At 43.2% G+C, this 20,759-nt stretch overlaps 1 protein-coding gene across 12 annotated transcripts in view; it reads left to right on the top strand.

Moving 5' to 3' along the window:
* Positions 1 to 12,246, top strand: part of BTRC (beta-transducin repeat containing E3 ubiquitin protein ligase) — a 114,814-nt gene extending 102,568 nt beyond the window's left edge. For all 12 annotated transcript variants that reach the window (XM_064431119.1, XM_064431116.1, XM_064431120.1 and 9 more), the window contains 6 exons: positions 1,437 to 1,686; positions 2,366 to 2,484; positions 6,626 to 6,736; positions 7,340 to 7,418; positions 10,709 to 10,902; positions 11,917 to 12,246. In XM_064431119.1, coding sequence (XP_064287189.1) covers positions 1,437 to 1,686; positions 2,366 to 2,484; positions 6,626 to 6,736; positions 7,340 to 7,418; positions 10,709 to 10,870 — 721 coding nt within the window. In that variant the 3' untranslated portion in view covers positions 10,871 to 10,902; positions 11,917 to 12,246. The remainder of the gene's footprint in view (positions 1 to 1,436; positions 1,687 to 2,365; positions 2,485 to 6,625; positions 6,737 to 7,339; positions 7,419 to 10,708; positions 10,903 to 11,916) is intronic.
* Positions 12,247 to 20,759: the final 8,513 nt, after the last annotated feature.

Below are 20,759 nucleotides of genomic sequence, written 5' to 3'. Positions count from 1 at the left end.
CAAAATTTCAGCAACACTGCCTGCCTAGAGGTGATGTGGGAACTGCACTGGGCTAAATAGATGGCAAAAGGAGAGGCTGATTTCTGTAACAAGCACTGTCATTTTCTGTATCAGGCCAGGCAGGCCAAATTGCACACTGGCTACTTGCCCAGGAATGCTTTGTCTCCCACTGTATCTATAAATGTTTGTGCAGACCCCAGAGGCACATAGGATGCATCACTTTTATCCTTGGGTCTCCTCAGGAAGAGAGGTTTCATCCAATAGACAGTACAGATGGGCTCGTAATGCTTCTGAGATCTCAGGGATGCACTTGTCCAAAGAAGTCAGTGGGTCTCCAGCTCCTGTTCGGTTTGGCAACCCTGTCTGCAAACTGTTTGTATGTTAATGGCTCAGGTCTTTAGTTTTTTCTCTTTTGCATTTTCTAATTGGAATGTGGTTTTCTTTCTCATTTGGAGTTTATAAGTTGATGCACTTCAGTTTCCATAAGTTAGAAAATAAGACATTAGAAGTCTTTCTCACATCTTGTCTTTTTTTACTGCTTGCCTTATTTGGCAGCAGGAAGTTTTAAATTCTGCGAGGTCTGATGTGCCTGATCATACAGCCATTTTCTGCTTTCATATGGTGTATCTGGGATACAGGTGTGATAGTGCCAAAAGAAATCTCTTTATGGAGGGCAAAAGAAGTTTGACAGCAAAATAGCCCAAAATAAATATTTTTCAGGCTTAAAATTTTCATTTCAAGTACTAAAAGTTCTGTATGAAGCTTTTGTCTAACTTGCATCTTAAATTATCTTTCAGTTGAAACAGTTGGTTCCAATAACATTAAATTGACATAAATGCTGTGTCTTAATTTGGGTGTTCAGCACATTCCTGGAATGTAGCTGTGTACCAGATGCACCGCAGGGTAAATGCAAATCATGATGCAACTTGTGGCAATTACTTGTATTTGTTTGAAAAGAGTTGTCTTGTCTTCTGCTTTTGTATAAATTACCACTTGAGCTTATAGTCCTGTGAGAGAGGTCAAAAATGAAGCCTGTCAGGGAACTTATTTCTCCACATTGGCTGGAAATGAAGTGTATAATAGGCTGGCACAACTAGGAAACACCAATCTTTAAGGCCATCAGTCTTCTACCTTTCCTCAGCATTAAATTCCCTTAATTAAAGAATGCTTTTTTCCTGGGTGCATTATTTTTATGGTGTTAACTGCATTGCAGGGTTTTTGGCTGTTGGACTGTCTCAATGTACACATAATCAACAGGTTTATCTAATACATTTTTTAATGAACTATTTAATAGATGTAGATATAACTTGTGGTGTTTGCTTCTGTAATGTCGTTGGAGAGTCAATTACCTCTCCGTGTCCCTCTCTCGCTCTGCAGCGAATTCACAGTGCAGGTTGTTAACTCTCTTCTCTCTGGTTTGAAATGTGAACCCGCAGAGTGTGGGACGTGAACGCAGGCGAGATGCTGAACACGCTGATCCACCACTGCGAGGCCGTGCTGCACCTCCGCTTCAACAACGGCATGATGGTGACGTGCTCCAAGGACCGCTCCATCGCCGTGTGGGACATGGCCTCCCCCACGGACATCACCCTCAGGAGGGTGCTCGTAGGGCACCGAGCTGCCGTCAACGTAGTGGACTTCGATGACAAGTACATTGTGTCGGCATCAGGTGACAGAACTATAAAGGTGAGGTGTTTCAGAGGCTTTGTGTTTGCTGCTCCGGGGTATTTATTAACAAAGAACAGTGACCAGACAGGGAAGATGGCCCCTAGCAGGATCTTCCTTTAGAAGCAGTGTCCTTCCTTCTGCTCATTTACACTCGTCCCTCCTCAGTTGAGCTGGCACAGCTCATTTACAGAACCTATGGCAAATCAGTTCCTGGTACAGATGCAGTTAAAAAAGGACATTGTTTTCTCTGTTCTTTTTCAACTTGACCACTTTCATAACCTGTTCAGTCATTTAAACAGTTTTTACAGGGCAGCATGGGGATAAAAGTGAAGGTGAGTTGATAGGAGATACTTAAGGAGGCACTTAAGTAAGTGTTACTGCTGTGATTCCAGTCTGCAGCATTAAACCTCAGGAGAATCTATATTGTGTAAACAAAATCATAGCCCAAGAGTGCTTAAACATGGAAGCTAATTTGATACTGTGTGGCAAAAATCTTCTGTGTACAGTGACCCAACCTGCTATCGGTTGCAGACTATAATCACAGGTCATCAAGAGGGGTAATTTTCCCAGTCTTAATGGTAGCATCTTCATTAAAACCATTCTGGATGCATCTATTTATCATGCAGACACCATCTTTTGCTAGTCTCTTCATAATAATTTTGTCTCTGTGTGGTTCCCTCCCCCCTTCCTGTCACAGGTATGGAACACTAGTACCTGCGAATTTGTGCGCACCTTAAATGGCCACAAACGAGGCATTGCATGTCTGCAGTACAGAGACAGGCTAGTAGTGAGCGGCTCTTCAGATAACACCATCAGGTGAGAGACAAACTCCCCATCGCAGGCTTCTGTGCAAGCACGCTGTCTCTGGTGCCCTGGGACATGCTGAGGTTAGGCAGCTGAAGTGCTCTGTACCCTTGTCAAATTTGAAATATGCTTTCTTTAGTATAGAACATTGGGAACTACTGGAAAGAGATATTAGAAGCGTGTTTTACTGTGTTGTCTTTCATCCTCTACATCTCAAGAGTCCCATACTAATCAACAAGTTGCATTTGCTCTGACAGTTCTGGTGTATGAAAAAGCTGGCAAGTACCACTTTCTAAGATGTCCTCTTGTGATATTTTAATTGGACTATGTGTCTAGTTAAAGGGGTCAGATTTGCAGTAAGAGGCATTTAATCCTCTGCAGAAATCCTCCTGGGCTCTCGCCAAACTCTTCTTGTGGTACTTGGCACCTGGTTAAGTTTGGAACAGCTGGTTTAGAGGATGAAGTTCAGTTTGCTGCCTTTTGCACTTCTCCAGCTGCCCTGGTTGCAGTCTGAGATTTAACTCTTTCTGGTATCACAAGCCAGAATTTCTCCCTACATCCTGCAGCTGCTGGTAGAGGGATGCCCCACTAATTTCAGGATGTATGGAACAAGTTTGAGTATTAGTTATCATGATATAGAAAAATGGCTCTGTCATGGAAATGGGAGTAACAGCAATCTCCCTTTCCCTTTTTCATTTTTTAAAGTAATTGTCTGCCTTTTGATGAAACTTGAAAGCTGGACAGTGTAAGCAGGAGCCCTTCACTTCACATGTCAGTAATAATATTTCCTCAGTGAGAATGATCTGTGCTATTGTTTGCCTGTGGACGTGGTTTGCAACATGCTGCCTCTCCCTGCTCTGCATTCTGTAGAAAAACAGTGGTCCTTTGGTTGACATCACCAGGTCACTGTTCCAGATTTTAGTACAGGGCTGTCTGAGAGCATGACCAGGAGAGCTAAAACTTCCATCTCTTAATCAAGGGAAGAGGTATTGCAGGCATTGTGTAAGAGCAGCACCACTGTTGAGAACTGCACTTCAAATAGAAAAAATAAGCCTCTGCAGTTGTACTATGAAACTTGGCCACAGAAGTAGAGCAAGAAATAGTTAAATACTACAGCAGCTAGGGAAGGATCTAAAATATGCAATGCTAATAAAAATAAATGTCAAGATAGTGATAATGCTAAACAGGAATACAGTTACTTTTATGCTTGCATTGGACAAAATCCCTACTTAATGGATAAATTGTGCTAGAATTTCAGGAATGTCAACAGTGAATCTTAATGGAAGTCAAGTTTAGCAGCAGTGTGAGCAAGGCAGAAGACTTACCCGATGCTAAAAAGAGAGCTTTCTCCCCGCCATTACCAGAGGGCACAAGTCAGTAGAAGGATGATTAAGAAAATTATTCCTAAGTCATCTTTGTGGATGGTTTGGTGCTTTGTAGGTTTGATTTTAGTCCACTGTCAGATGTTGTGTGCTGGACTTCAGTACAGGCTGATACAGAAATTAAAAATCCATTATTCCTCAATTGCAGGGAAGGTTTTTTCCAGAAGATGGATTTGTGATTTCTAGTTTTGCAACTGCAAATGTTGAGGACATCTGAAGTAGCTGAGGCATAGAAGAATTATTTAGGCTGGAAATTTCACCTGCTACATAGACATCACTATCATTGTGCTGATTTCCATCTAGCAGAAACTGGTCCATCAAGTTTAATCCAATCACTTCAGTATCTTAGCTTCTAGAGCCAAAGTTCCTAATTGCTACAGACAAGAAAAAAAAAAAAAAAAGACATAGGAAAAGAAAAAAAAAAGGATCCAGAGAATTTAGGGCAAGAAAATAAAATTAGACAATACCATCTTGGGTTTTTACTGAGTGATTGGTCTTCATGTGTCTATTTCTAGGGTGTGCACACATAAGGATCTGATAACTAATCTGTTTAGACAGTAGCATTCTCTCTAAGAGGGGGGGATCCAGGCTCACCTACCTTCTGTACATCTCCCCACTCAGCTTTCAAGTGAATTAAAGGCTGAGATAATTGCAGACCTCCCTCTATTTCCAGAAGTTCTCCCAAAGTTATAGGAAAAAGCAGTGGTTGTGTTTTGACTGTGTTCACAATTGTAGTGATTTTTTTTGTTAGTTCTCAAGCCTTAAGTTTAGTTCTTTTACTGTTTATTTCTTTGAATATTTAAAGAAATAGAAGTTAGAAAAACTTATCAAATCTGAGAAGGACCCTTGGCACCAACTTTGCTAAGAGAGCCTACTCTCAATAGCAGTTATGCCCCCGGTACATGAAAGCCCATTTGCCATGTGACAAGGGACATGATCACCTCTTGTAATCCATTCAGGTAAAACCTTAGACTGGGACCTGAAAATACTGGCCTGAGTTAGTGTGATGCAGCCTCCCAGAGCTGCTGGCAATTTCATGATCAATGGCAAGGAATGGAAACACATGGCACAAAAGTTCCTGGCACAAAATTGCTCTTCAAACCTTTCTGCACCAGTTAATGTCTGGCATTGTCCATCCTGTTTGCAGTCCTTGAGAGACATCATTCTCTCTAGCAGCCAGAGTGCCTTTGTCTTGGAGTTGTTTGCTCTGACCTTGACTGGTTTGCTGTACTCATGTGAAAACTTTTGGGCCCTACACAGATTCCTGAAAGATCAACTTCACAGATTGAAGAAGCACTTTGAGCTCCTTGTTGGCTTCAAACATGTGCATAGACATATCCTTTCTCAGTTCTACAATGACAAAAGTGTTCTGTTCATTCCTCTGTTGTCCAAAGTGAGAGCAACTTGTTGTGGCAAGACAGCTGCAGTCATTATCCACCAGCCTTAGGCACACATCAACCAGATCTGGATTATTCCCTGGGGAACCTCAGGAATAAAATACATGGGGATGGTTTATCTCTTTCTTTGTCTCTCAAGCAAAAGTGACCTGACCTCTCAGCAGCTGTTCTGCTTCAAGATGTGTCACCCAGAGAAATTCCACAAACCCCATATTTCTCACTACAGTGAAGTTCATGCCAGTCAGAGCACTTACTGAATGAGCATTTGAGAGCATTTGTGACTGCTTTGTTTCTGCTGTGTGTCAGGGAGTCAGAGCAGATACTGCTATTACAGGACTGCTGTAAGAGCAGAGCACGTCTCAGCCAGAGATGGAATATCTCTAGACAAATACATGTCAAAGAATTTCAGTTCTTGTAAGCAAATAATCTTTTTTTATTCATGGTAATTGGGAGTCACGTCAAAGAGCTGGCAAAAGTATGGAAAACAAATAGACTTACTTCATAACTGTTTAAAGCATTTAACTGGTTTTTGAGGTAGTGTGCAAGTGTAAAAAATAAGTATTTTAATTTATTCTCCATGCTGAAAATCCATCACAAAAGCTGAAACTGGGATAGTTACAGTTGAGAGAATAATGTGTTGCTGGGCCTCTTACTGTATATTGGTTTGGGTGGCAGAACTTTTAAAAAATACTGTATTATTAGAAACAGTTCACATAGAGCCACAGGAGTTATTTGAGAGCAAGAAAAAATGCATTTAAAATAATAAACACAGAGCATCCATTTTAGCTTATGCATAAGGTGCCTGTATTACAGATTAAGCATACCTTCAGGGGGAGAAATGACAAAAGAAAAGGTATAGAGGTGTACCTCTCACCACTATATTAATAACTTAATTTGTCTGATGGAAGTCTCCAAATCAGAAATTGGCATGTAGGGGAGCAGAGAGGGGCACATGCCCCATGAAGGTGATCATATCAATTGAAACAAGCTGCCAAGGGGATTAGTAAGTCTCCCTCTCTTAATATCTTAAAACCAAGGCACAACACTTTTACAAACTATGAACCTCAGTAAAACAAAGGGAGGCTCACTGTGAAGATAACTGGGAGATATCCTGTGTTACTAGAGCTGTAGATACTAGACACAACTGGTTTGTGACTCATCTGCCGTGTGTTACTGTAACATCACAGGGTCATGTGGCAAATCATGTATGCATTTAACTGTGGGAAAAGGAGTGATGAGTCGTTTGTTTCTTCTCTGTTGTTCCATAATAATCTTTATTTCCAAGTTTCCATTAACTACAAGCAAAGACCAAATGTTTCACTGCAACGCTAAGGTATTAAAAAGTTCTTCATGCTTCTTTGTACTCTCTTGCAGGCTGTGGGATATAGAGTGTGGGGCATGTTTACGAGTGCTGGAAGGCCATGAAGAGTTGGTGAGATGCATACGCTTTGATAACAAGAGGATAGTCAGTGGGGCATATGATGGGTGAGGTTACCAGTGCACTCAATGCTTTGCATCTTCCTGTCTGTCTCAGTGTCTCCCATTCCACTTTGTGCATCTTCTGTATAAATATCAGACTCTCTGTCTGTCATACTAAGAGGACCTTCTCATGGCCAATAAATGAGAACCATGCTATAGAGCATAGCTTTCATTCTTCTTTTGAAATAAGTCCATGTGATTTGATATGTGTGGTCCAGTTCTTATGCTTGGTAAGAATATCTGACTGACTCAACTTGAAACTTCTTTCAGCTTAGCCACTTTTAAGAGCAATCTTTCCCATCTGTGGTTGTCTGCAGGACCATTTGCCATTACAGACTAGTTGTCTGCATTCCCAAGTGTTTCTGTTAGTTATTACCACCTGCTTTTTATATGTTTTACTTTATTGACAGCATATTTTTACCTCCCATTAAGTTCTATAAGCTTTACAAAGGGGAAATGCAAGAACCAGTTCTCAAGAGCAGAAGGATTGCTGTAATTTTCCTTAAACTGATGTATTAGCTAAGTTGTACTAACAGTTATTTTCTTCTGTGAGTACTTGCTCTTTTCTCTTTAACAGAGCCATGGTGTTTGTCTATTTTTCACCACTAGGAAAATTAAAGTATGGGATCTTGTGGCTGCTTTGGATCCCCGTGCTCCAGCAGGGACCCTCTGCTTGCGAACCCTTGTGGTAAGAGCTTTAGATAGAGGTGTAGAAGAAAGTGTGCTTGTTCAGAGCTATCTTGAGCTGTGAAAACTCAAATCAGTTTAGCCCCAGTCTGCAGGATCTTGAAATAATTTCTAGGGGTCTGGCTTTTTGCATGTCCAACTTCTAATTTTATAAGCTATTAATTGCAACTATTAAAATTAGAATCTCTGAGCTTTTCACTCCACTCTGGACTTTTCAACAGTTTTATTCTGTGATTTGAAGTTAATAACTGAATCAATTCTTTAACTCATCCTTGAAATCCATATGCTAGTGGGTTTACATTAATCTGTGTGTACCTGATGATGTAGTAGTAAGTTCTCTGAGTTGTTGACATGAAATTTCTTTAAAATAGTACATTCCAAATTTGAGGAACAGGAACCAAAACACACTTGGGATTGCTTTCAGCTGTGTTTTGGGTGCTTAAAGAAAAAGTAGGACAGAAACAGGCAGTGAAAGTGCCTTATGGTTAAACAGCAACTACTCTTTTCATGCTGTCCACTGGTTTCTAGTGAAGGTCAATGATCGTGTGGTTAAAATGTCATTATGTGAGTGTTAACAACATTTACAATCATGTTTAAAAATGTCTCTGCTTAGTCTTAGAATAATGTGGGAAAGTTGTGAGAGAAATGCCAGGACAGCGAAGGCCTTAGAGTGGTTCTAATAAGTGTTCCTCCACCACATTCAACCCAAAAAAATGGCATTCTTGCTGGGGATAAAGCACGATTTCAACCAGTACCAAAATCTCATTGAAAAATAAGTACTATATGTTTTTATTTCTTAGGTTGAAAGTGTTTGGGCAGTGTTTCAGTAGGTGTATGTTAGAACTTTTCCTGCTGTGGCTCCTGACTGTAGTCTGTGCTCTAAAACAGGATTGTACCAAGTCTGTCTGATTCTCTAAAAGTGTGGTTACTTCTCACCAGCTGAGTTGGCTGGCTGATCTTCTGCACACTCATCAACCAACTGAACTGCTCCTGTTGTAGTTTTCACTGAAGTACTTTACGTCACATTTGGTGCAGGCTGTGAGGTTACTGGGACTCAGCTGACAGGCAGTAAGATCATTAAGTCATGCTATCCTTTTCCAATCATGAATTTGGACCATCAGCTACAGGATCAGAGTCCATGAGGGCTTTGGATGCCTGCAGGTGCTATGTTCAAAACCTTCTTGTTAGCCAAATAGAAGTGAAAATAGTTTCATGGCTGAGATCCAGAAAAGCCCTTTGTCATTGGTCACCCAGTTCCAAGCTGTGGAACAACTCTGCCCATGAGCTCATATCCTTGAGAGTCTAAGACTTAAGACTTGATATTGGTAGTGTTTCTGCTCCAGCCTGAGACAAATGTGTGCCTAGTAACCTGTAGACTTAATTTAACTGGTGTGGTTTCCTCTGAATTTTCCAGCAGTGGACAGCCAAAGTGCCCCAGCTAATTATATTATAAATCAGGAGCGGTGGGATAGAAACACTGTAGGAATCTCAACACATGGATACTCATAAATCCCTGTTTGATAGCAATGGAGGGGGCCAAAAGCAGGGTGGGGAGCAGAGGAAGCTGTAGTGGTGCTTTTAGGACTTTTATGACAACAGGGTGTCCTTATACCCGCTTACCCATGCTTTGGTGTTTTTTTCCTGTTCCCTCGTCCTCCAAAATTAAACCTGGCTGCACAATGAACATCATGAGTCTCCTGCTGCTTGTGTTCAATTTTCAAACAGTAGGAGGAAAGTGCACAGATAACAAATGTTCACTGCATGCCAGGTCCCTTCCAGTTTTGTCTTCCCTTAGCTGGAACAGTGGCCACATGAATTTGACAGAAGCTTTCCATGAACAGAATAAGCTCACAGTTCAGCTTTCCTTATGACATAAACAGTCCAGGTAGGGCAGACTTATTTAGACCACAGTGACTGGGATCAAAAAGAGAGTTTTGAAAAGAACTTTTAAAAGTACCTCTATCTCTATCTATCTCTCTCTGTCTCTCCCCCCACCTCCCCCCACCATCTCTGTGAATAATCCATCAGTGGTTCTGACTGTTGTAATGATACTTTTTGTAAGAACTTCTTTACTCCTATAACACAAAATCTGGAAAAACACTTTCCTTAAGAATAGGTGGGAAGACAGAAACTCATAAGGTGTTTATAAGACAAACTCAAGTTACAGTTAGAAGATCAAAAAGGTTCCATCGATTAGAAATCCTAAAAAAATTATTTTAGAATCTGGCTTACATTTGCATTTATTTTTAGATAATTTTGATTTAAAGATTCAGAAATTCACTTTAAAGCAGCTGTTTTTCTTTGTAAACTGAGCTGTATTTTTGTAGTCTTGTGCTATAAAACAAAGACTTCCCCTTTAGTAACTAGCAATTCTCTTTTGCCTAAATGTTTGAGAAGCCTGTAGTTTTAGTATTAAAGTATTTTGAGACATGTTTTTTTCCTGACCCTCAGAAGCCCCTTATAATGTGTGAGCACTAAAGAGAAATGTGTGTTCATGGAAGAGACAGGGCTCACCATCACTGCACAGTTTCTATTCCCTGGTGACCAAGGAGGAGACCACTGCTCTTGGAGTGTCATGAGCACCAAGAGAAAATAGGCAACACACAAGTGAAAGCAGAGTGGCTTTGCTTTGTGAAATCCAGGATCTTGCCATTGCCTCCTGTTAATTATAGTCTGAACTCTTGCCAATTGTCATGCCATTTCCACTCAGCCTCAGAGCAGAATGCAAACTGCCTATAAAGAATGCCCTTTCTAGATCATATTTTTAGAACTGCTTAGGAGGAATTTCTGCTGTGTCACTGGACTTTATAACAGGCTCCTTAGTGTCCTCCAGTATTAAGCTGTTCCCTCTTCAGGAGTGGCAGTGATGCCAAGTCTTGAATGCAAAGTTCTTATCTCTTACCCTGTAACCTGCTGTACCTGGGAATGTTGTAATTCCAGCCAGGAGTTTTGTGATGAAATAAGGAAGACAGTGCACCAGTCAGCCTTTCCAGATGAAATTATGTGGGGAGAGAGTTTGGATTGTTCTGCACAGTGTGTGTCTAATATTGGGATTTAAGGAGTAGTGGGACAACTGTAATGTAAACTTCCTGCAAGTCAAGTCCTCAGATACAGCAAACCCTTTTCCTTGAGAGAGGGTTTAATTTATGCTCTGTGGTGGTGATGCACAGTGTGGGTTTACTGACAAATTAATATTACACTAAAATCAAGCCCAAGTTCATCTTCCCTACTCCATCCCAGGTGCCAGCTAGTTTGCAAAGTAACATGCTCTGTCTCCCACTGGCATTTCAGGAGCATTCTGGAAGAGTCTTTCGACTTCAGTTTGATGAGTTCCAGATCGTCAGCAGCTCACATGATGACACCATCCTCATCTGGGATTTTCTGAATGACCCAGCTGCCCAGGCAGAATCCACTCGTTCCCCGTCCAGAACATACACCTACATCTCCAGATAAATAACACTACACTGTACCTCACACTCGCACAGGTAAAAAAAAAACCCTTTAAAAATAAAGTGAGGCTCAAAGGTGACACTGGATGTAGTGTGAGCCTGCTGTTTGAATAACTGGCGGGGTTTAGCAGTGTTTGTCATCTTGGTTATACAGTAATTACAGTGTCCTGTAAAAGGACAGGAATTGCTCTGGTACCTTAGAATAGGGACTTTATTTTAGGATTTGTGACATGTGGTGCCTATGACTCCCCCTGAAGAACTCCTCCTCCTCTGTCCATCATCATCAATAATTAAATCAGTTGTACTGCTGTCCAGAAGGAAGAAGGGTTTCTGCAGAGCGAGTAGAGCAGCTGCTGCCTAACAAGAGGATGCAGATGGCCTGACCCTGGGCAGTTGTCACCAGGCAGGAGAGTTTTGCCAAGAACCTCCCTCTGAAGTGATGACCGTTCTCCTCACTGTGCAGCAAGCTGATTCAAGATTACAGTTTGGCTAGGGGAGGAGACACTGAGGCACAAGCACAAGCCCAGGCAAATTAAATCGAGATGCATCAATGTGCAAAATAATTTATGGATAGGGCCTAGCCCTTGTCTTTTCTCGCATAGCATGGCTGTTAAATTATTCATATCAGAGCCTCGTTAGTTTGCTCATCACCTTCTGTCTTGGCCAGCACAGTGTGGGGAGTACAAAATGTTTCATATGTTTGGGTCAGCTGTAGAGTGAATTTGATGCATATGAGTGAAGTGGCATAACATGATTGCCTGTGTGGGTGGGTACATGCACAGTTACTGTTAATGGCAGTAAACATAAGAGAGAAGAACGGCAGAAGAGCTGACAGGCTTGTGCAAAGGGGTGTCCACAGTGACATTTTCCCATGAAAGTGCTCTGTCATGGAGCACTTCCTGTATCCTGTTTGGTAACTGTACAGTGATGCTCTGGACCTGTCAGATCTTGATTTTCGCAAACAGTTTGATCAATCAGATGTTATTTTAAATCATTAAAAGGCTTAATATGAATGGGGTTTGTTTGGTTTGTTCTGTTTTTTGTTCCCAGGACTCATTTAAGCTGCAGTATTTACATGCCAGGACAAAAGAACTATCCACGTAACCAATACTTGCTGAAGAGAGAGGCTCTCAGACTTGTTTCTGGAACAAAGTTGGCATGCGGTTGATCTCAGACAGGGTCTACTCAGCGCGGCTGACTGCTAAAGTGCTGCTATATCAGAAGATGACTTTTATCTTTCATGAACAGTTAACATTTTTAAACCTTCCCATCCCTTTCTTCCCTCATTCCCCTCTTCATGTTCACTCTTCCCTTTACCCCATTTGATTCCCCTCCAATTCCAGTCACCAGTGTCCTATGAATATATTTAAGACGTCGCCAGATGTGTTGCTTTGCTGTTAAGCAGAAGACTTACAGCCACAGTGCATCCTGCTGAGAGTCACTTCTGGGTGGGTGGGAGGGTGGGTGGGTGGGTGGGGAGGCTGCTACTCTCAGGCTGAAATCAATATCCATTGCTAGGCCTTTGAAAAAGCATTCAGCTCTGAAGAGCAGCAGAAACACTTATAACAGGCAGACCATCATCCCCCCAACCCCAGCTTCCCTGTGGCTTTTGGCTGTTCTGACTGCAGACTTATTTTTTGTGGAGAGAGGACCCTTGAAATTTGACTATTATGAGCCAAATCCATCTCTTTCCTCTCCTGCCTGCTATGCTAACCCTTTGGAAGCTGGATGTGTATTGTAGACTCCCCTTAACATCAGCTTTGCTGGGGAATGCTAGTCAATGAAAAGTTAAACTCTCTCCTGCCAAAGTCCCGAGCATGATGGACTGGGGCTGAGATCCTGTCCACCCCCACCCCAGGTGAACTGTTGGCCCAGGACGGTATTTCACTAGCAAAGGGATTGTCTGTACCATCTTCCTACTGCTGTTCTCCCTGAAGACAGTATGTTGCTGATGGCTTATGAATCATTCTGTTAATTGGAGAAAGTTTGAGGCTGGGGTGAGAAAGAAAGCTGGACATTGCTCCCATCTTTCCATTCCTTCTCCCTCAGAGAGGCTGTAGATGGCTACTGGAAGAGGGAGCTGTTAAAAATTTCATGGAGCTCTCAAAAGCCACCCTAGAATGAACACACTACACAAACATTCTGGCCATGACTTTGCCTCACTTGAATGAGCAAATGCTCACCCTGGAGATGGTGGTTGAGTAAAATGAATCAGCCATGAGGACAATCATTGCATTTAGCAATGACTCCAGGCCATTTCTGCACCATTTCTGGGACTGGCTTCGCTAGAAGGCATTGAGGAGTTTTTGGTCTGCTTCTGTAACCATGTACTGCATTGCAGTTTAGGGACACTGGCTGATTAGTCCTTTTGCTGAGATGGGTCTTTGCTTTCTGGCTGAGACTTCTGCAAATTGTCATTGTTTAGAAGACAAAAATAGCCCTGAAGAGTAGGTACGTGAGAAACAATTCTGCATGTCTCTGAACTAGACAGAGGTCTGGGGGTAAACAGCTCTCTTTACAGAGCTGGAACAAATTGCAGCTGGCCTGCATTTAGATTAGAAATGACTCTGTAAATCAGTCCCTGGCCATTCCAGGTTTAGGCCCAGATCTTCTGCTGTAGGTCTGGAAAAATCTCCACTGCTTTAGTGGGGAGTTGCTCTAATCCCACAGTAGGAAATCAAGGTCCTTTGTCTCTGGGCTGGAGGGCTGCCTGCTAACTGGCTTTGTTAACACCCTCTGAACTTGGCAGGTGGGATTTTCTTATAAGCTTTTCTCATCAACTTCACTTTGCTGGGGAAGCTGCTGCATTGTTTCTAATTGCTTGGGATGCGCTTTTTCCACCAGTGAAATCTAGCAAGGAGCTGGTCCAAGAGTCCCCAGAGAGCAGTCCAGAGGGCTTCACCTAGGACAGAGAAGAAGGCAGTGGAGTTAGGGAGGAGGGCAGAGCTGGTTCTTGGGTAGTACCTAGTGCATTTCCTGAAGCATGTGGGCAGCAGTGTCAAGCATCTCAGAGCATGTGATGACACTCCTCTTTTCTGTTTGAACTATTACTGTAAAAGAGTCAAACAGGTTAACAACTCTGTTCAGGTAACAGTGACAGTGACTTACCTCTGCAGAGTCATAAATACATTCTGAGTCACAATGTTTATCCACAACTAATTTTAAGTCCAGGAAGGCTGTTTTGGCTTTCAGGCAGCTCTACATATCGTGAATACTGCAGTCCCAAAGCCAAAGTGGCAAGGGAGTAGAGAGAATCAAAGTTCACATCCCAAACTTCGTTGAATTCTGAGTCTTAATACTATTTTAAGAATCCCTCTAAGTACAGGTATTACAAGGTCTGCAGCATGGCTGCATATCAGCAGGGGTTTAGATAACCTTGGGTGAAGATTTATTAATTATTTTCCTTGGTTTTGTCATCCTCTGTCTTTTCCATTTCTGTTACTGTAGAAAAGATCTGTTACTCCAGCAGCTGAAGGCTGCAGAACTTCCTGATATTTCAATTACATCTCTGTGGCCAACACCTTCAAGAATGTGTTGTATTTTTGCTGGTTGAGAGAATTTGGGAGAGCTGGCAGACTGACTGGCCAAACACAAGAGACACCACCACTGCAAATTGTCCTTGGTTATCATAGCCCTGCTGCTCTGTGCTGCTATTCTGTTGGGTCTTCAAGTGGTACCATACTTTGTACTCTGCTGTATAGAGCTCTTTAAGGTACATCTAGCAAGCAACTGCTGGAATCCATTTATGGCACGTGGTAAAAAAGATGTGTCACCCTCAGGAAGGGACTGTGTGTAGGTACTTCAGACAGGACTGCAGAAGGGTGAGGATTCCTGCCCCACTCCCAGAGTTGTACAAATTTTCTGATGGCTAAGAAGGAAACTGAAGTTAACTGATCTAACTTGAACTTGAAACTGCCACAGCCTGACATTTGGTGGTGTTTATTGTGCACCCAGGGAGGAGCAATCTGGTAAGTAGATCTCCCAATGTCAGAAGTGCTTTTTCAAACTCCCTTCCCTTCCCTTCGGATATGTGTGCATGTGTGTGTGAGTGTTCAAGAGTGCATGTGAGAGAGAGGTTTCAGCATGAACAGGATGGATAATTCCTCAACCAGATTGGAGTAATTGCAGAGTTTATAAAGAAAAGAACTAGAACATGCCTGCTGAAAGGAGACAGAAAAAGGCTGGAAGTGTCTGTGGGCTTTAAGTGTTGCACATTGCTTTGAAATGAAATACCTCTGCTGCTTAGAGATCGTCACTTCTCCCTCAAGTAGGAAGTTCATGCTAGCCTTCCACCTGGGATTATGGGATGGAAAGTACTGGAGATGTGGGACAATCTGTTGTGGCCACACCATCTCCTGCGTGTGACTCCTTTGCAATAGGGCACAGTTTTGCTGCAAATATTTCTCGTCCTCAGAGGAACACAGCTTGCTTTCAAATATGCAAATAGAAAATGGCATGAAGGAGATGGCAGTGAGATAACTTCTACAGATGTCTCCTCTGGAGCAGCTCCCTCTGCTCCCTGTTAACATTCAAGGACAGACACATCCACTGTTGGAACAGAAGGATTCAGGTGACAAGTTGAGAAGTCTGTGATCATCAGAAACGTTGAAATGCTTTACACTTGTTTCTAAACTGGAAGCTGACTTGGACCACCATGCTCTACCTACCCACCTCCTGCTCCAAAGGATCCTTTTTTCTTTTTCTTAATTTTTTTTTGAACACTGAAAAAGCTGGAGAGTATCATGCACATTTCTCCACTCCCAGGTATGTGTATCTGCCCCTTCCACATGTCCCTTCCTCAGTCTGAGCAGAACTCCAGGCTTGGTTCTGAGTTTTCTGGCATCCCACCTCCAATGGGAAGCACCTCTCTGGACTGGGCTCTTGCCTAAGTTAGCTTTCTTTAACATGATTTTATATCTGCCTTTTGTGGCTTATTATTCCTTAATTTACTGGGAAAGGGCAATATTTGCATTTAATAAATCACAAATACTAGCAGCTCTCCTTTGCTAGAGAAGGGAACAAGAAGGAATGTGCAGCCTTCCTACTGCAGGCTTGCTCTTAACTGTGGGAGGAAAAGGAGGAGATGACCTGAGAGGTTGAAAACTAGGCATATGGAGGGATGGAGATGGATCTCTACAGAAGTGGGGATGGTGCTGAAAATAGATCTTTTAGCTTATGTAGTTGGCTGTGAAAAATTGAGGTTTTCCATGGTCAGAAGTCATCAGGACGTGATCAAGTGAGGCCTCCAACTGTTAACTTTGCCAGCTGATGCCCCTTTTAGGATGCAGTGGAGACATAAGGAGAAAGGGATGGTCTAAACTATGCTTGCCAAGAGGAGAATGAGCTTTGCCAGGGTCTCCAAGTGGCATGCATGATGCATTTGATATGCTGAGCTTTGCCCTACTGTTCCCCCCAAAATGATAAGCAGTAGCTTCCCAGAAGGAGGGGGGGAAACAGCAACTGACCCAGCTGTCCTCAAAGGAGTTCTCCATGTGAAATTTGTTTGTCCTGCTGGAAAATACCGACTGGATTGATTGGCATGAGGGGGTTACAGTCTTTCTGGCCCCACTTTTAATTCAGGGATGGGAGCAGCAGGTCCCTTGGATGTGTTCCTTCTCCAAAATCCCAGTAATGGGTTGAGAGGAATGGCTACCTGCTGAGACTGAGCATTTGGCTTCCCCTCCATTCCCCCCTTGCCCCATTTTTTTTTAAAGATGAGGTGTAGCCAAACTACTGGGCAAAATTCCCAAAGCAAATCCCATGGGGGAGCCTTGGCACACTGCCAGAATAGATCATCCTTTGACTGGTGAGAAAACTCTTCCTGTGTCTTTGTGCTTATTCCCAAAGATCACTGGGCTTCCACATATCTTATCCAGCAGATAAACCATGGGAGTTGGCAACACTGGTTGATCCTTAGGGATGTTAAGATAATACTCTCAAACTCAGAAGGATTCTGATGTACATGGATGTGGAGCAAGCCCTTTAGATACTATAGACAGCTCCTAAATAAATCCCTTTTTTAATAGCCTATCACCCTAAGAGATACCTTGATTTCTGCTCAAGCAGGAGCCAAGTGCAGCTGCGGCCAGAAAATCAGCATGAAATACAAGTCTTCATCACAGAGCAGCTGTGCTCATACCTGCACAATGAATAGTTTTTTGCCTTCACAGGAATAGTGTTTTAACCTCCTGGCACTGGAACTCTGGTTTACCTCTAAGCAAAACTCCACGTACAGGAGGCAGGTCAGTGGGCTGTTTGCAGTGGCTTTTACAAGGAGCTACCTATGAAAATTTTTGGGCAATTCAGTGTAAAACTCTGGAGCTGCTTTTGAGTGTAAAACTTTGCTTTGGCTACTGTGTCTATCATGTGAGGCCCTGCAGGACTTAGCCTAGCCCCAGTTTTAGCATGGCAGAACAATAGTGTGGACCTCAGCAAAGTGTATTGTCCTGTTCCTTCCCATCATTTTCCATCACTGCATTTAGGAGAGCTGCATGCCTGCCAGGCCAGCCTGTGCTGCATCACTCCAGCCTGCTCAGGCTGGGGGGGCTGTGGAAGTGGGAGAGGTGAGAAAGAACATGGTTTCTCCAGAGATTTCTGTTTGTTACTCTGCTATATTTGTTATCTGGATTCTTAAGTAATGAGTGCTTTGAATTTTGTGATTATGTTACGGTGATGTGTAGTTAATGTACTAATGTTCACTTGAGCTAGGATCATGGTAACAGTGTGGTTTGTTTGTTTTTTTTTTTTTTTAACTGTTCAGAAAATAACTTAAATACAAAGATTAAGCTGTGAATCTCTCCTGTTTTCCTTTTGGGGGGAAAGATGCTATCAAAATACCAGTCCTGTATCTTCCTTGAGCCCATGTGTGTGAATCACTCTTCTGCTACACATGTACTGTGCACAACATCTGCAGTGTGAACCCCTGACAGTGCTGGGGATGAAAGGTGGACAGCTTTGCCCTGAGCCTGAGGTGGATGCAGGACACAGGACACAGAGTCTGCAGTAGCCTGATCCACCTCAGAGCTGCTGCTCATTGACAAATGCAGCATAAAAGACTGCCCTGGCAGTCAGAAAAAAACCCACTTATTCCTAAAACCACAGCATACTTTTTAATTAACACTCTCTCCATTCACAGTTAATGGCCTCTGGCTGGGGCAGATGAGTCTGCCCTGTGAGCCAGAGAGTGACTGATAGAGAAAAGTTGGAGCCATCCTGCCCATTTAAAAAGTGTGGGGGGAAAACCTGTAAAGACTTTGTGTTTTTCTGGGTACTGTTGCAAGATCCTGGTAGGAGAAGCACATATTTGTTTTATAAGCTAATCAGAATCCTGCTGTTCAATAATGAGTGAGTAATTGACATATCACAGCACCGCCACGCAGTTCCATGGCTGGGGATGCTTCCACGCTCACCGCTCGCCCACATCAGAAGGCAAGCACCTCACCCTCAGAATACCTTCCTCTTAAAAGTGCTCCTTGGATAGCAGCCTTGGATCTTTCCATTTTACTTAACAGCCCCTTTTAAAACAAAGGCCACTGCAGTTTTAAGATCCTGACTCCAGGGGTGGTCAGAAAACAAACAAACCCCTGCACTCCCGACATCTCTCTCCCTGCTGGCTCCATTCTTGGGAACCAGCAGGGGACTGCAGATTGTGAAGGCTCCTGCTTTTCTGAAGTGCTGGGAGCAGGATTCTTGTCACTTCCAATCTCCATCTCTCTTCGTGACAGGGTTCCCAGCAGCCCCGTGCTTTATTTGGCAAGGCGTTGGTGTTCATATGTGTGTGTGTGTGTGTGCACATATATAATAAATATTGTATATACATATTTATATGTAATATGCAATATATATATATTTACACTGCTTTAACCTTTTCTGTTCCCTCTCTGCTATTTCCTCACATCCAGTAATAGATTTGGAAGAGGAGTTGCAGTGACAGGCTACATCTATTGTTTTGGATTGGTAACACAGAATGCAGCTTGATTTCAATGACCTGTGAGTGCCAGCACACACAAACGAGACCCCTTCCATGCCCACAGTCCCAGTTGTCTGTGTACCCAAACAAGACACATACTGTCTACTCCCACGAGAAACAGGTTCTCCTTGGGGGTTATTTCTAGATCTTCCTTAGATAGTCCTTCCCACCCTTCTCCTTGATGGTTAAAGTTGATAATCAGGGTCTTTATTCCAGAATTCTGGGGCTAGGATAGTGCTGTCCTGCAGGGCATAAACTGGAAAAATCCTCCCAGGAAATCTGGATTGGAATCCAAAAACTCAAATACTAAAGAGAGTCTTTGAGAAAGAAAAGCAATCTCAATTGTAAATTTCCACTGGAAAAGAATGAACAGCTTATCTTAAATAGATTCAGTGGTTAATTACCCTTCCTGTTTAAAAATGTGTGCCTTATTTCCACTTCAAATGAAGAAGGAAAGTAATGTTTGCCATAGCTTCAAATTAACAGTGTTTGATCAACCTACAGCTTTAAAATGAAATCTTCTCTTGTTTGGTGGTTTTTTATTGTTGTCTTATATACATGCTTTCAAGAGTATAGTAAGGTACTTTTTGGAAAGGGGGAATTGGCCAGTTTAGATTAGCTAGGCTAGAAAGAATGTAATTCTTACAATAACTGTTTAGGATGAGTTTAGCAATTGGTGGCTTGAAGAGGATGATGAGCTCTCAGGAGAGGAGGCAGCGTGGCCAAGGAAACAAAAGGCCCTGAGCAGACAGACATGCAGGAATGCTGCCGTGGATTTCTCTGGGTGAGCTGTCCGTCTGTCCTGGGAGCAAGGGCTGTGCCTGGCTCCAGCAGCATCCTGGCCCCTTTTGTTCCAAGGCAGTGTGTGGCACAGCAATAGCACACATCAGTGCCCAGGATGTAGAAATGATCCAGTGTTTTGAATCTTAAGATGGGAATAGTGAGGTGGAATAAGAAGAGTTTTTAAAAAAGGAAAACGAAGCTGCTGCATGCACTCTCCCATGCAGTGAGCTGCAGCCATTGGAGATCTCAGCCTGACCCCCTTGCCAGCTGATCTATGCCCAGCAGTGCAGGTCTGTGAGCACCAGCCACTTTGCTTTACCCTAAAAGAGTACAGACACATTCATTATATCCCCAAGAGAGATACTCCTTGTTTCACATCCATGCTACCTTCCCATCCTGAGCTTTCTCTCCAGAATTATTTGCTGATGTGCACCTGGCTGGTAGGAGCAGCTCGAAATCTCCAAACCAGCAGAGAGGTTGCTTAGCTGGGAGGCTGATCAGCTGGGGACCACTGATGTTGGATAAGGAATATGATCAGGGACAGCTGGGCTGGAAAGGTCCCACCTGTCCAGGTAAATACCTGCCTGCAGGTGGAGAGCAGTCAGGTGGGCTTTCCAGTGCAGCAAGGCAGAGACAGCAGCCTGAGCACTGCTTTCACTGGGGACAGCACTGGCTTCCTTGTGGAGGCCACTGTGGTTTGAAGAAACTCAAGCCCTGGTTAACATCACACAGTGATGTATCCAAAACTCCCTGTGCCATGCCCCGAGCACCCTGCTGGCATTTACCAAGGCAGATCAAGGAAGGGGCAGTGAGGGGGAGGCTGCCAGACCATGTCTGTTCCTGCAGGGTCAGCTCCCAAAGGGCAGCCCTGGCAAACTGCTCTGACCTTGGGAGTGGTGCCCTGTCTGTGAGCAGCTCTGCCTGCCCAGCCCGTGCTGCCCAGCACAGGGAAAGGGGTCAGAGGCTGCTCAGCAATGCCTCTTCTTGCCTTTGCATGAGCTGCTTATTGCTTCCTTGTGGAATTTATCTGGTTTGGACTAGATGGTGCTGGGCAAACCCTGAGAACCAGCACTGGGACTGCATCCTTTCCAAGGATTTCTGTCTCATCTTGAATAAGGGGACAGACCTCCCAGTGGGGAGC

The sequence above is a fragment of the Passer domesticus genome, chromosome 8, assembly GCF_036417665.1.
Source record: "Passer domesticus isolate bPasDom1 chromosome 8, bPasDom1.hap1, whole genome shotgun sequence".
Lineage (NCBI taxonomy): Eukaryota > Metazoa > Chordata > Aves > Passeriformes > Passeridae > Passer > Passer domesticus.
The sequence above is the reverse complement of the archived record's forward strand: the minus strand, read 5'-3'. Positions and strand labels throughout refer to the sequence as shown.